The 15,492-nt window shown below is 46.4% G+C and overlaps 1 protein-coding gene across 1 annotated transcript; it reads left to right on the forward strand.

The window, feature by feature from the left end:
* The first annotated feature begins 198 nt into the window (after positions 1–198).
* Positions 199–13,540, forward strand: HNRNPUL2 (heterogeneous nuclear ribonucleoprotein U like 2). The gene is made up of 14 exons (XM_041773640.1): positions 199–1,145; positions 3,052–3,187; positions 3,470–3,546; positions 3,769–3,908; positions 4,209–4,299; positions 4,397–4,509; positions 4,940–5,203; positions 5,383–5,505; positions 6,543–6,671; positions 7,265–7,433; positions 9,000–9,200; positions 10,221–10,294; positions 10,550–10,657; positions 10,774–13,540. Exons 1-14 carry the CDS (start codon positions 605–607, stop codon positions 10,852–10,854), a joined length of 2,247 nt encoding a protein of 748 aa, XP_041629574.1. The 5' UTR covers positions 199–604; the 3' UTR covers positions 10,855–13,540.
* The last annotated feature ends 1,952 nt before the right edge of the window (positions 13,541–15,492 follow it).

Genomic DNA, 15,492 nt, shown 5'->3' on the forward strand with positions numbered 1-15,492 from the left:
CAAGAAAGACTAGCAAACAAGCCCTAAGACGACAGCGCGATCGGAAGCCAGACGGGAGTAAGGGTGGTGACGGGGTGGGAGGCGCGAGTGGGAAGGGAGCTCCCCCGCGGCTGCGCAGAGCCCGGGGCTGGAAGTTCGGGAAGGCGGGCGCGCACACGCCTCGGTGCTACGAGGCACTTGAACTGTAGCCAGGCTTCCCCGTCTCCCGCTCCGGTGCGGCTGCGCGGTGAAACCACTGGCGGCGATTGGCCCAGGGGTGAGAGGGGGCGGGAGGGAAGGAGAGGGAAGTCCGTCGTCCCCGGCGCGCGCCCGCCCGCGGCAGGGAAATCGAGGGGGCAGGAAAGGAAGCAGTTCCCCGTTGCGTTGTTTTGGGCTCGGTGAGCCGAAAGGGGGAGGGGAGAAGAAGGGAGAAACAAACACTACGTCGCAGAGGCTGCGCGCGGCCTTCGCTGCCTGCGTGCGTACGTGCGTGCGCTCGCTCGCGCGGGCTCAGTGCTGGCGCGTGAGGCGGAGGCGGGCGGCGGCGGCGCCTGCGCGGTCGGGCTCGGTCGACGGTTCGCAGGGGAGGAGGCGGCGGGAGGCGGAGGAGGCGGCGGCGGCGGCGATGGAGGTGAAGCGGCTGAAAGTGACCGAGCTGCGGTCGGAGCTGCAGCGGCGGGGCCTGGACTCGCGCGGCCTCAAGGTAGATCTGGCGCAGCGGCTGCAGGAGGCGCTAGACGCCGAGATGCTAGAGGACGAGGCCGGCGGTGGCGGGGCCGGGCCCGGCGGGGCCTGCAAGGCGGAGCCTCGGCCTGTGGCCGCGTCGGGCGGTGGCCCGGGCGGGGACGAGGAGGACGACGAAGAGGAGGAGGAGGAGGACGAGGAGGCGCTGCTTGAGGACGAGGACGAAGAGCCACCCCCTGCCCAGGCGTCGGGCCAGGCCGCGCAGCCGCCGCCGGAGCCCCCGGAGGCGGCAGCCATGGAGGCCGCGGCCGAGCCCGATGCTTCCGAGAAGCCGGCGGAGGAGGCCACGGCTGGGTCAGGTGGGGTAAATGGTGGCGAAGAGCAGGGCACCGGCAAGGGGGAGGAAGACGAGCCAGAGGAGCGGAGCGGGGATGAGACGCCGGGATCCGAGGCGCCGGGTGACAAGGCCGCAGAGGAACAGGGTGAGGAGCTGGCAGCGGAGCCCGTCTCCAAACTGCCCCCGACCCAGCAGTCAGCCGTGCACCGCGGGGTCCGATTCCTTGTTCTCAATTGCCTGAAAGCGCAAGATTCCCGGCGCCTTTTGGTGGGAGTTCCCAGGGGAGTTGGCTTTCATTCTTTGCCCACCTTGCTGGCGGGTTTGACTGCCCCTGGTGGCCCCGCTCTCTGCAGGAGAGAGGTTCCTGCCTAACTTGGTTCCTTAGTGGTAGTGGATGGAAGTAATTTTGCATGCGAACTGCTTGTGAGCTACCTGTGGAGCAGCCTGTCGCGGTATTGGTTATCTCTTCCTTAAGCGGGAATGCGCTGAGAAATTGGTGCTTACTCGGACGGCCAGACCGGACTGTTGGAGGCTTTGGCCTTTGGGTTACCTGAGTATTGATATTTCCGTTTTAAACATATTAAGCAATAGTCTAAGTTCGCTAAAGTTCGCTCCATCCCATTGCTGGAGCTTGAGCCACACAGTGAATCTGTAAGTCTAACCTTGCTCCTGCTTTAGCAGCCTGTGGTGTGAGGCTATGGAGTTTAATAGTTAACTAGTGAAGAGACTGTCTTAATCTAGTTCATTTAGAACTAGCCAACCTCTTGGCTAGAGGTTTTATCTTGTCTGAATTCTTATGATTAAATTTTAATCTTTTCACTGAGTCCATGGATGGGAGAATTTGTGGATTTGCTGCACACTTGGTTAGTCTTTTACATTTTAGGTCCCTGACTTCCTGAATTGAAAAGATTGAGGTGTTAGTGGCTCCATTGAGTAACCTGGGAAGAAAATGTGTGGAATTGCCCCAGGGAGTTAGTGACCTTTCTCTTTTCTTTTGAAGTGGTTGGATGGTTAGAGCTGATCTGTACCTGTCTGTCAGAGTAGGCAGGAAAACTAGAGCTGTTTCCAAGTCTTACTATGAAGTGGGTTGCCTTAGTTCTTATAAGAGATTTTTTTTTTAGGCTGCTATTAGTAATCATGGTATAATTGGAACCCATTCTAAGACAGTCACATGCAACTTGCAGATTGTTTGCTCTGTGTCCTGGAACAAAAATCCCATTACATAACCTTTGACTTAACGTGTATCCCAAATAGCAGATAAAAAAGGTTTTGAGAGGGAAAAGACCGCTTTAAATAAATTATTATCTTAAGCGCTTGTTTTACAAACTAAGGAAAATTTTCAGATCTTTTTTCCTCTTGCAGAGAATGTTGCTAAATATATGATAACACCTTTCTGCCCCAAATTATGTGCAGTAAAGATGCAGTATTATTTATGGGTCTCTTGTGACTTAATGGTTTGCTCTTGACAACTTTCAGTAAAGCCCATGGTAAAAATATAGCTTTGTATATGCACCTGAGTCCATTTGCTGTATAAGTAAAAGCTGTGAAGGGCTGTGCATTCTAAGCTAGAAAGGCAAACTCTTTAACACACACACACACTTATTGAGACATCTAGATCATGAAGCTGCTGAAGAGTGATGGAAAATGTATATTAAGTGCCTAGCTTACATTGAAATTTGACAATCAAGAGTCTAAATTAACCTATGAAATTTTTAAAGACTTAGGGGATTTTTAAAGATGTCATATTGGTGGGAAAATCTGCAAGTTTGACCTGATTTAAGTAGATAAATTTAGAATGCAAAAATTGTCCAATTTTTATCTACTGCTCGACTGTAATTAGCTCATAATCATAATGTCCGTCCTTTTTTCTAAAGTACCAGTCAATGACAGGAGGATGATCTTTAGAAATAAACGTTCTGTGGATGCAGTGGGAATAACCTGGCTATTCTGATTAGATAGATACTCAGATCCCTTTTTAGTTTCTATTGGTTCTGAGCTTATTCTACACTCCAGTATGAAAACTGCTGATTTTCTTTCCCTCCTTTTTGTAGGAGATGACCAAGATAGTGAAAAGTCAAAACCAGCAGGCTCAGATGGTGAGCGGCGGGGGGTAAAGAGACAGCGGGATGAGAAGGATGAACATGGCCGAGCTTACTATGAATTCCGAGAGGAGGCTTACCACAGCCGGTGAGGGAAACAGCCCCTTTCGTTGAAAGGAGTGTCTGCTCTGATTTTGATATACCTGATGTTGATTGGAGAGAGGGGTGGATCTAAAATCGAATAGGCTTTTATAGGTATAAGTTTTAGATTGAATCTGTTCTGAAAGCTCCTGTTGCTGTTTTCATTGTTGAAAGAAGCTGTCTTTTGGAATTTTGTATTCACTGATAGTTTACAACGTTAATTATACAGACACCCATTAAGGAAGAGGACTTTGGATACACTGTATTTGCTTTTTTCTCATACCCATAGCTCAAAGTCTCCACCACCCCCTGAAGAAGAGGCAAAAGAGGAGGAGGAGGATCAAACTCTTGTGAACCTGGACACGTGTATGTATAAGGCAGATAGGTTGGGGTTTTCAGCCATACAGAGATGATTTTGCATGTTAAAATGTCATGGCCTGCAATTTTTAAGAGATGTAGCAATGGAAGACTTGTATCCATTTCTGACAACTAGGTTTATTTGTGTTCTGTTGGTGGCTTTTAAGTGTTAGGCTTTGGAATAAACAGATTGCTTCTAATAGATACTTCGGATCTGCTTCTTCCTAACAGATACCTCGGATCTCCATTTTCAAGTGAGCAAAGACCGCTATGGAGGGCAGCCACTTTTCTCAGAGAAGTTTCCCACCCTTTGGTCTGGTGCAAGGAGTACTTACGGTGTGACAAAGGGGAAAGTCTGCTTTGAGGCCAAGGTAGTATATGCAGCTTCTTAAGACCATTCATTTCTTATTCATTAAACTACTATGTGTTAGGTTCCTGCCCACCAGTATTTTATTAATGCAGTGAAAGGTACCACGTTTTAATGATAATCTTAGCTCCAGTAACTAAGAAATTGATGTCTGTGGCTTTGGTTTAAGTTCATTGATTGCTGTTATTCTGATGTTGGATTGTGATAGTTGTTTTCAGTTTATATAAGAGTCTTGTTTTTCTAACTCAGAGTTTGCTCCTGAGTTGGTCAGAGTCTCTGAGAGTTCCTTTTGTGACTTGGCCAGGTAACCCAGAATCTCCCAATGAAAGAAGGCTGCACAGAGGTTTCTCTCCTTCGAGTTGGATGGTCGGTTGATTTTTCCCATCCACAGCTTGGTAATGCTATTTTTAACTTAATCATTAGTGTTTGCTGCTATATTGCTTACTCCATGGGAAGTTTGGATGTAGGTAACTAATTTGTTCACTGTTCTAGGTGAGGATGAATTCTCCTATGGTTTTGATGGACGAGGACTCAAGGCAGAGAATGGGCAATTTGAGGAATTTGGCCAGACTTTCGGGGAGAATGATGTCATTGGCTGCTTTGCTGTAAGTGCTCCTAAAAGTTATAGATTCATAGCAAGGAGTGAATAGAGGGCCCTGGGAATTCAGTTTGCTTCCCCTGCCCCCCATAAGTAGGCTCCACACTAGGCCACTTAGCATGGAGCCTACTTTCTTTGTCGTGTTGTCAAATTTCTGAAAGGTAAAATCTGGACTATATCAATGAGTTTAGTGCAGGGCTTGAACCCACAACCATGAGATCAAGATCTGGGCTGAAATCCAGAGTTGGATACTCAGCCCACTTGGCCACCTAAGTGCCCTTCAGTTTGCTTCATGTTAGCTCCTATCTTTTGTGTGTTTGATGCATTGTTTGCTTAGTTGTGTTTAGCACTTTGAGTTTAAAAAAAGATTAGGTTGTAAGATTTAATTAGTTTAAACCTCATAAAGTCATAAATGCTCTTGTCTGTTGTCATTGTAGAATTTTGAGACTGAAGAAATAGAACTTTCCTTTTCCAAGAATGGAGAAGACCTAGGTGTGGCTTTCCGGATCAACAAGGAATCCCTGGCTGACCGGGCCCTCCTACCCCATGTCCTCTGCAAAAATTGTGTTGTAGAATTAAACTTTGGTCAGAAGGAGGAGCCCTTCTTCCCACCACCAGAAGAGTTCATGTTCATTCATGCTGTGCCTGTTGAGGAGCGCGTGCGCACTGCAATTCCTCCCAAGACCATAGAGGAGTGTGAGGTATGCCAGACAATATGCAAAAACTTAGTATTTGTGCTTTGGAATGGTTGGTCTAAGGCTTTTCTTAAAGTATTATCTTGAAGTTTTATTGAATTGGGGCAGGTGATGATGTTCTTAAATCAGGCTTTGTAAACGTGATCCTCCCTTTTCACGGTATTCCTGGTTCTGTTTACTTACAGGTGATTCTGATGGTAGGACTGCCTGGATCTGGAAAGACCCAGTGGGCACTGAAATACGCAAAAGAAAACCCTGAGAAAAGATACAATGTCCTGGGAGCTGAGATTGTGCTCAATCAAATGAGGGTGAGTTGCTGGGAGAGGTTAGCCATGAGCCACGGTATTTACTCTGGAGGTTACAAGAAATGCCTATAACCTTTTCCTGATGGAGTTGGTTGGGTCTTTTGAGGGTCGAATAAGGATCCCACAAATGGGAAAAGGAATTCTCAATATATGTTTAAGGGAGTTTTTATTTCCTTGCTGTGTTGTCAAATTTCTGAAAGCAGGCTAAATTTGGAATCTATCCAGATCAAGACTGGAAATGACTCTTAGAAAATGGGTAACATACGGGAATCCCTGGGTGGCTCAGCGGTTTAGCGCCTGCCTTTGGCCCGGGTCGTGATCCTTGAGTCCCAGGATCGAGTCCCATGTCAGGCTCCCTGTATGGAGCCTGCTTCTCCCTCTGCCTGTGTCTCTGCCCTTCTCTCTCTCTCTCTGTCTTTCATGAATAAATAAATAAAATCAAAAAAAAAAAAAAAAAAGAAAAGAAAAGAAAAGAAAATGGGTAACATGGGATCCCTGGGTGGCTCAGCAGTCTAGCGCCTCCCTTCGGCCCAGGGCATGATCCTAGAGTCCCGGGATAGAGTCCCACATCAGGCTCCCTGCATGGAGCCTGCTTCTCCCTCTGCCTGTGTCTCTGCCTCCCTCTCTCTCTCTCTCTCTCTCTCTCTCATGAATAAATAAAATCTTGGAAAAAAAAAATGAGTAACATACACTGACAGCATTGAGGAATAGGAGTGAACTGCCGTGATAGCTTTGGTGGCATGTAAAGAGGTGGCCTGGGGATCCCTGGGTGGCGCAGTGGTTTAGCGCCTGCCTTTGGCCCAGGGCGCGATCCTGGAGACCCGGGATCGAATCCCACATCGGGCTCCCGGTGCATGGAGCCTGCTTCTCCCTCTGCCTGTGTCTCTGCCTCTCTCTCTCTCTCTCTGTGACTATCATACATAAATAAAAAAATAATAATAATTAAAAAAAAAATAAAAAGGTGGCCTTTACCAGTGACTCTTGGGTTTGAACTTGCATAACTTCTTGTGTTTCTCTTCACTTCCTCTTAAACTCCTCAGATGAAGGGGCTTGAAGAGCCAGAGATGGACCCTAAAAGCAGAGACCTTTTAGTTCAGCAAGCCTCCCAGTGCCTTAGTAAGCTGGTCCAGATTGCTTCCCGGACAAAGAGGAACTTCATTCTTGATCAGGTATTGTTCACATGTTGAAAAGAAACCTGGAGCACCTGCTGGCTGAGTCCGTGGTACATGCTGCTCTCAATCTTGGGGTTGTGTGTTCCAGCCTCACGTCAGGTGTAGAGACAACTTAGAAAAAGAAGGAAAGAAATCTAATTTTACAGAAGGTCTAAAGATGAAAAATTATCTGATAAAATTGCTTATGGTCCAAGTGGGGTACATATGTAGAGGGAATCCGAATTAAGGATCAGAAGTAGGTGACCAAATTACGACTGTTTATGTTATGGTCATAATGTTTTTTGAACTCAGAAATGCCTTTTACGCGTGTTTTTACCATACTATAAAACACATAATAGAAGGTGGTAGAGCATTAGAGCTTATTTGGATTTCTGGCTCTACCACTTACTAGGTTCGTGACTTGAGGCAAGTCTTGGCCTCTGAGTCTCAATTTTTCTGATCTTCATCAGGGAGAATTTGAAAAATTAGAGGAAATTGTGTCTGTAAGACCCTGTAACCTCTTGCTTCACTTGTAGAAGATGCTCAGTAAGTTGGTTGAGTACAAGTGGTAATTTGTATTTCTAAAACATCTGTTATCCTTCTGCCCCCAGTGTAACGTGTACAACTCTGGCCAACGACGGAAACTGTTGCTGTTTAAGACTTTCTCTCGGAAAGTGGTGGTGGTGGTTCCTAATGAGGAAGATTGGAAGAAGAGGCTGGAGTTGAGAAAGGAGGTGGAGGGAGATGATGTGCCTGAGTCTATAATGCTGGAAATGAAAGGTGTGCTAACATTATACAAGTTAGGGAGCTTGTCTTTGGTCAGTGCATGCCTTACCCAGGCCTCTTAGCACCTCTTAGCATCTGGAGTGCTTCTCCACATCTAAAGAGTAAATCCTGGGATGCCTGGCTGGCTCAGTCAGTAGAGCATGCGACTCTTGACCTCATTGTCATGAGTTTGAGCCCGTAGGTGGGCATAGAGGTTACTTAAAAAAAAAGAAGAAGAAGTAAATCCTAAGAGTAAATTAATGGGTGTGAGCACTTAGAGATGAATGAATGAGGAGGGTGACCGGTGAAGCAGTAACTTCTTGACTCATTCTAGAGAAGATACAAAGAGGGAGGGAGGGTAATCGACCACAGCGTGATTAAACTCAAAGCAGAGGCTTTCTTGAGTCAGTTATTGATTTAGTAAAAGCTTCAAGGGTGTTTACTGGTTTTCCAATACTATTTTAGGCATAGGGGATAGCAAATAAAATGAAGCTTTGCCTTCATTGAATTTATGTTCTGGGGGGTGGGGTTATTATAGTCTAAGTGAAAATACAGTGTTTGGAGTGAACAATCTCATCAGTATATTTTGATTTTTAGTATCACATTAGGATTATTCTTTGGTTTTGGTTTTGATCTGTGTCTGAAATTTTTAATGCAAAACAAAACCTTATAGCATCATTTCCATCTTGATTGACCCCTTTTGATTGACCCCTTTTCCAGTTGTTCCCTTCAGAGTGATTCTCCACCCCCCACACCACCCCGGTTGCTGCCTTCAGCTTCTACCATCCCACCTGTCTTATCAACTACGACTGGCTCTTTGAATTATGATAATGCCCAAGCACAGGAGCTGATTACACATCTAAGAGCTGGGATATTCCAAGTTAACTATGCCAGTCCATAACTGATAATCAGGCATGCAGAGGAATTTAGTTCAGTTTTGTTAAACTGAGGGCTAACTGAATTCATCCAAGAATCAGGAGTGCCCCATTGACCTGAATTCCCTGAGACCTGGCCTCTGAACTTCGTGTCTGGGGACTGGCTGGTGTGCTGGCCCATCATGCACAGGTGGTAAATGAGCTCCCCTGTACTCTTGCTCCCTATTATCCTCATGTAGATGAGTAAGTGCCTTTTGGTTTGGGTCAGTTTCTCATGGAATCTCTCTTAAAAGTGTCTTTCCTGGGGTCTTTACCTAATTGACACCAAAACTTTCTCAGTTATTTTTTAGCTTTTGCTACCTGCATCTGTCCTGATAAGAAACTTTTAACTCAATTCACTGTTAATTTACTATGGATCACTCGAGAAATTGTAAATCTAGTTTGCAGATAGCCTTTTGCTTGGGGCTGTTACAGTTTGGGGAAAAGCTTCTTTCTGGTAGAAGAAGTGCATTGTTCATTTAAATGTAAGTGGGGGGGGAAATAAAAAATAAAAATAAATGTGAGTGAGTATGAACCCAGCACCTTGGTGTGCATTTAGTAGATGAGGGTTAGAAAATCCAGCTCCCTATGGTGGGCTTTTCATGGTGAAATCTTGCACATACATGCGCTTTTCGCGTCCCACGACCTTCTCTCTTCCTCTTAACAGCCAACTTCTCTCTGCCTGAAAAATGCGACTATATGGACGAGGTGACCTACGGGGAGCTGGAGAAGGAAGAAGCTCAGCCCATTGTCACCAAGTACAAGGAGGAGGCAAGAAAGCTGCTGCCCCCCTCTGAGAAGCGGACAAACCGCCGAAACAATCGAAACAAGCGCAACCGGCAGAACCGAAGCCGAGGTCAAGGCTACGGTGAGTCCCAGGGACCTGCCAGCTCCTGGTGTCAGTGTGTTGTCGGTGCCACGTACAGCAAAGGCCCAGGACACCAAGTCAAGTCATAGGCAATAAGGAAGTACTCTCTTTATGGAGCTGGTTCTTCCTGTGTCCTTCTCCCCCACCTTCTTATGCTTTTCTCATAATTCTTCCCTCAACAAAAGGTAGTTATTTTGCAGCAGGAATACTTGTTTTCTTGAAAAGCAGTGCTTGGGCTCTTGTCTAGTTGTCATTTTTACATGAGTGCCCCATTTCATCTCCTACTTCAGTGTTGGCAGTATAGCCTTCAGACGTGTACAGGGAAATCAGATTCTCAACTTAAGGTTTTTTGCTGCTGCGTGTGTTGGATCAACACAGCTGTGTAGACTAGAAAGTGAATGCATTATTCAATAATTGGGGGGGTTACAAAGTAAGGCTAGTAGTGGAATTAATTTATCTCCTGGACATCTAGTTTGTCAGTTAACCCCATGGTGTACCTTCACTGACCTTTAAAATGTTTGTGTGTGCCTGTGTATGTAAGTCAGCAATATGTTTGAGTGCCTGCTATGTCCTAGGCACTGGAAATACCAACCAAGTTCTTGCTCTAGACAGCTTAGGATTTATACTTTGTTTCATTGGTATAAAATACTGGGTCTGGGTTATAGGATATCTGGGGTCCCTTCCAACCCTGAAAGTCTGTGATCCTCTGAATGGCAGTTTTTATTCCTGTCTCTAACTCTGCCATGTATCCTTTTGCCATCTTAAATGTTTTGCAGGAGTTGGGGAGCTTCAAAAGCAAGGTGGCTTGGTTTTCTTGTGTCTGTATTCCTCTGCCCTCCCACTTCAGACTATTTAAAAAACTCCTGGCTGGTAATTAATTACCATTGTGTGAGCCTGACAGAAGCAGGCTTCTGTATTCCCCTCAGAATTGCCTTTGGCTCCGACTTTTTGATTTCCACTCAGACATGGAGCCAGGACCCCATGCCAGCTGTCTGAGCGCGCTCTCCATTTCTCTTCCAGTGGGCGGGCAGCGCCGAGGCTACGACAACCGGGCCTACGGGCAGCAGTACTGGGGGCAGTCTGGAAACAGAGGGGTGAGTGCAGCTCTCCTGCTCCTCCCTCTGGGTTGTGATGGCCATTCCTATTGGCTTGGGGGAGCAGAGTGGTTTGGGCTGTTTTCTCAGGGCTTATTAGGGTTTTGCCCATTTGATGTGTTCCTCTGGAAGACCTTATTTTGGGGAGACTCAGCCTGTTGATAATATCAAGCTACGATGTGTGTCTCGTTTAAAATGGGATAGCAGTGGATCATGATGCTAAAAACCCATAAATCTTCACTCCTCCTTTCCCAGGGTTACCGTAATTTCTACGATCGATACAGGGGAGACTATGATCGATTCTACGGGCGAGATTACGAGTACAACAGATACAGAGACTATTACAGACAATACAATCGGGATGTGAGTATCTTCTGGAGCTAGAGCATGGGGGTGGCAGGACTAGAGGAATGAGTGTCATGCCTTTCCGTCCTCGGCCAGCTGTGGCTCCGAGTGATGGGGTTTCCCCTCTCTTCTAGTGGCAGAATTACTACTACCACCACCCCCAGGACAGAGACCGATACTACAGGAACTACTACGGTTACCAAGGGTATCGGTGAAGCCCCTGTCATTCTCGCCTGTCAGCCATGAAGCTGAATCTCTAGGGGTGCCAGGCACCCCCCAAAACACAACCAAGGAAAACAGGGGCTGTTCGGGTGGGGCTGAGCTGCCGGGGAGGGGCGGTGGGGGGGGAGGGTGCACAAGCAGGGGCAGGGGAGGGGGGAGGCGGAAACAACAAAACTGTACATTTTTTTTAAAAGTTTGTTGAAAAGAATATTGTCTTATTCTATAAAACATTTCAAACCTAGTTAGATATTTGTAATCAAAAAACATTTGCGCAGAAAGCAGCACTTAGGGCTGCCTGTCCTATATCCTGCAGTTGGACAGGAAAAGAACTGAAAATGTCACCCTTCTGACCCATAAGGCAGCTGGACTGGCAGCCAAGGAAGGGAGAGTGATGAGGTGGTGCGGAGAGGGTGGGCACGCATGTGAGGGCACTCTCTCCAGAGCAGGCAGGAGTGGGGACAGAGGGAGAGCTTGTGACTGGGGCAGTGAAAATAAACGATTGGCTCTTATCAATCACTTGCACCAACTAACCGTTTGTATTTTTTTTTACCGACCTTTCCCTCTTGGGATATCTGGTCTAGTGGGCTGGGAGGCCGAAGTGTCCCTATTTCCACTTGCCTGTACCTCGTGCTGTTTAGCTGAGGCACAGAGACTACCAGTTGGGTGGTTCTATTATATAGGATTCCCAGGTCAAGGAGGCAGAGGGACTGTTGGTGATGGCAGAGCAAAATAGCCTCCACCCTCTCTGTACCCAGTAATTAATTTCCACAGAACCTTGGTGGAGAATGGCATTGCTGCCCTCAGCCTGAAGATTGTGATTTGCCAGTCTCTACTCTCTGTCTTCCAAGCTCGAGACAGGCGGGAAGTCTCTGAAATCATCTCTGTTAGAGTATCTGTCCTCTTATAGTGCAAGAGAAGGAACGTTTCTCAGGGTTTCAGCTCACACAGAAACGAAGCAGGGTTCTTTTCTCTTTTCGCTGCAGCCGGATATGTATATAGGTGAATCCTGTGGTGTGGGCTGTGGGGCCCAGGTGCTGAGAATAGCAACTATTTTATACAGTGTGGAGGGCAGAAGCCCTGCTGGTTTTTTTGATACATAGGTAGAGAGTGGATAGAAGGGGAGGGGGGTGGGGGGTGGGAGGCAGCTCAGGGGGCTGCCGAAACTGGGGAAGGGCGCGAGAATGTGAGTGTGTATAACGTATGCATGAGAGGGAGCACCCCCTCCCCACTTCTTGAAACAGGATTCCTCCAGGGGTGCTGTCCCTGCGTGTCCCGAGAGAAGCCTCCAGACAAGAGACTTCAGTTGGGATAGTTTTTGTTTGTAACTTTACCAACAGCCTCCCGGTTCTTGATAAACAGCTTCAGGTTGCTGGACTCAAGAGGACGGGTGGGATATGAGAATGCTCTTCCAGTACTCTGCTTCTGTTGTAATTCATTTTCCTGCTCAGCATTGTGTCAGCCAAGAGCTTGCTCCGGAAACACCACACATGCAGCACTTCTGAGGGAGGGAAAACCCAGGGTTGTGCTGCCCACTGAGGCCTCACTTCGTTTCCCCACCTGGGCAGTTCTTGGTTTAAAATTTTGTGCTGAGATTTAACTTTCCTCTCCCTCTGCCATCATTCCCTCCATGCAACCCTTCTCTAGGTGTGCAGGCCCACATTCTGGCCCTCTAGTCTAACCCCTGTCCCACACACCCTTCTGCCCCACAAGTACCTCTGATCCTGAGGCCAGCAAAGGGGTGCTGGTAGGAAGGAAGTCAGCTTGCTCCTCATGACATCCTTTCTGTGGGCACCTGCTTCCTTGTGGTGCCTTCATGGATTTGTGTGTGGCAGTGGGTGAAGTGATTGCATGAACTTTGCTGTAATCCACTAACAATTTCTTAGGGGAGTTTAAGAAAGCTTTGCTCATAGTGTCAGGCAAGGAGGTAAAAACTGGAGCCTAAAGAAATTCCCTTGGGGCAAGATTATGTGACAGTAGAAAATTGGATTTGAGGTAGAAGTTGCCATCTCCTTTCAGATGTTCTGTCCTCCAGCAAATAGCATCTTTTTATAGTGTCTGATGTGCTTGGCGGATGCTATACCCTAGGGGCCACGGGGGCAAAGCTCAAGCCATTTGGCAGTTTTGGGAGGTGGGGGACAGCTGGGGGAGGTACTTGCTATTAATTTTTGACACCAGAAAGTCATCTTTTTAAAATTTTTTTAAAAAGCTGTTTTTCTGATGGAGAGTGAAACTGCCACATCCTTGTCACTTTAACCCAAGAGATCACTTGCAACAACAGTAGATGTCTGGGTTTTGTTTCTGTCTTTTTATTGTGAAAAAAAAAAAAAAAACAATGTTAAGGGGTGGGGGGTGGGGAATGTGGATTACCAAGAGGGATTCCTAGCCTTGTTTTCCTTAGAAGACTTGTTTAGTGTTTTATCAGACATCTCTTGTAGTTGTAGATGGAAACGCTCATGAGATAAACAAACACCACATGGAGCCTGTAAATGTTTTTGCACAACTTGTAAAGCATTCTTGGAAGTGGCCAGTAAAAAAGGGTTTTACCGTTTAAAAAAAAAAAAAATGTAACGTGTCATTGTTTACATCTGTAACTTTTTCCTCCCCTGTTCTCATTACATCTTGGCAAAAATGTAGGCACAGTAGCTTCCAGTTTTAGAATAAATAACCATTTGGATTGAATTCACCCTATCTCCTGTGGCTGCACTGACTGGGGCAGAATGTGTCATTGGGGGGAATTGACTGATTTTTGATGCTGCTTCCTCAAGTTATACTGGGTCCAACCAAGGATGGCTTTTCTCTTGCATGGCTGTTCCTCCCTTCCTATTCTACAATTCACTTGGGAGCCAGCCATGTCTTCACTTGTCAGTTGTTAGCTTGCTTAGTGCCTGCTTATGCTGAGCACTTGAGCCATCAGAGTAGAAGAAAAATCATAAGCCATGATCTCTCCGTATTTGGCCTATACTAAAACCGTTTAGTATTTAGCTTTTTTTTTTTTTAAGATTTTATTTATTTATTCATGAGAGACACAGAGAGAGAGAGAGAGAGAGAGGAGGCAGAGGGAGAAGCAGGCTCCATGAAGAGAGCCCGACGTGGGGCCCGATCCCGGGTCTTCAGTATCATGCCCTGGGCTGAAGGCAGCGCTAAACCGCTGAGCCACTCGGGCTGCCCAGTATTTAGCTTTAAAGCTAAATGTAAGGTTCCATTTGGGGGCCAAATAAGTTTATTAATGAGTCACTGCCATTTAGAAGGAAAAGCCTTACTTATTCCATGGAAGATGTTTGATGGGGGTTATTTCATAGTAAATTTGGAGAATGAAAAGGTAATTTGAATTAACAAAAGCACTATTGCATTGCTAGTACTGAACTGATCCTCCTAACTAATTTCAAAGAGTAGTGTGATATAACAAATACAGATCCTGCTCTAACTCCTCTCTATGGGACACAGATTCTGACCCCAGGGGCTTACAGCTTTGTATACCTGAAGACCATATCCTTGATTTCAGAGTTTGCCCCATCCTCTGGGATATTTAAAGTTACCCAGTGTTAGAGTTCATTAATCTTTTTTTTTTTTTTTTAAGATTTTATTTATTCATGAGAGAGAGGAGGTAGAGACACAGGCAGAGGGAGAAGCAGGCTCCATGAAGAGAGCCCGACGTGGGACCCGATCCCGGGTCTCCAGGATCATGCCCTGGGTTGAAGTCGGCTCCAAACAGCTGAGCCACACCCAGGCTGCCCTCATTAATCATTTTTAATGGTTATTTATAGTTAATGCCTGGTCTCTGGTAACCTCTTAAACCCCCTTTTCCCCCAACGAGGGCTGTAGCCATTTACCTCCAATCTGATGAATATGAAAATTGTGCAGAAAAATTGAACAGAGGCTTAAAAAACAAAGAACTACTATCAAGATTACATTTATTGAGCACTTTTGGCTTTTTACCAAGTCTAAGCTGATGTGGAGATTTTCACTTACTCTCTTGAATCTGCCCAACACCGTGATGCAGTAGAAAAAGAGAGGTCCTTAGGGTCTGCTCTGCATTGCTTGCTATTTAAGCCTATGTAGTACAGTCATTCATTAAATATCTGAGTGCCAGCTATGTGCCAGAAACTTTCAGGATGCAGAGATTAAAACAGACTTGATCCTTGGAGGGCCTGGGTGGCTCAGTCAGTGGAGCTACTGACTCTGGATTGGGGTTCAGGTCCTAATCTCCCAATGAAATGGAGCCCTCCCTGACCCCATCCCCCCCACTCTTCCCTTCCCCTGCACCCAGCTGGGAGTGTGCTTCGGATTCTTTCCCTCCCTCTGCTTCCCCCCCCCCCCCGAAAAAATAAACCAAACTTTAAAGAATAAAACAGAACAGACTTGATCCTTTCAAGACTTTTCATAAAACACCAAGAAGGAACTGACGGGGACTCCTGAACAGAATGGAGGTAGGGCCCCACTTCAGGAGGGCAACCAGATTACTTTTCCCTACTTCTTCATCTCCAGGATGAGGTAATTAATTAGATGATCTCCAGGACCTGCTGGGTTCAGAACTCCATCAACAGCTGCAAAGCTGCTGTTCTGAAAGTGCCGCAATTTCATTGGGTGCCCCTGGGCCTGTGGAGTGAGTCTAAATTTAATTCCTGGTAGGA

The sequence above is a fragment of the Vulpes lagopus genome, chromosome 11 (genome assembly GCF_018345385.1).
Source record: "Vulpes lagopus strain Blue_001 chromosome 11, ASM1834538v1, whole genome shotgun sequence".
NCBI lineage: Eukaryota > Metazoa > Chordata > Mammalia > Carnivora > Canidae > Vulpes > Vulpes lagopus.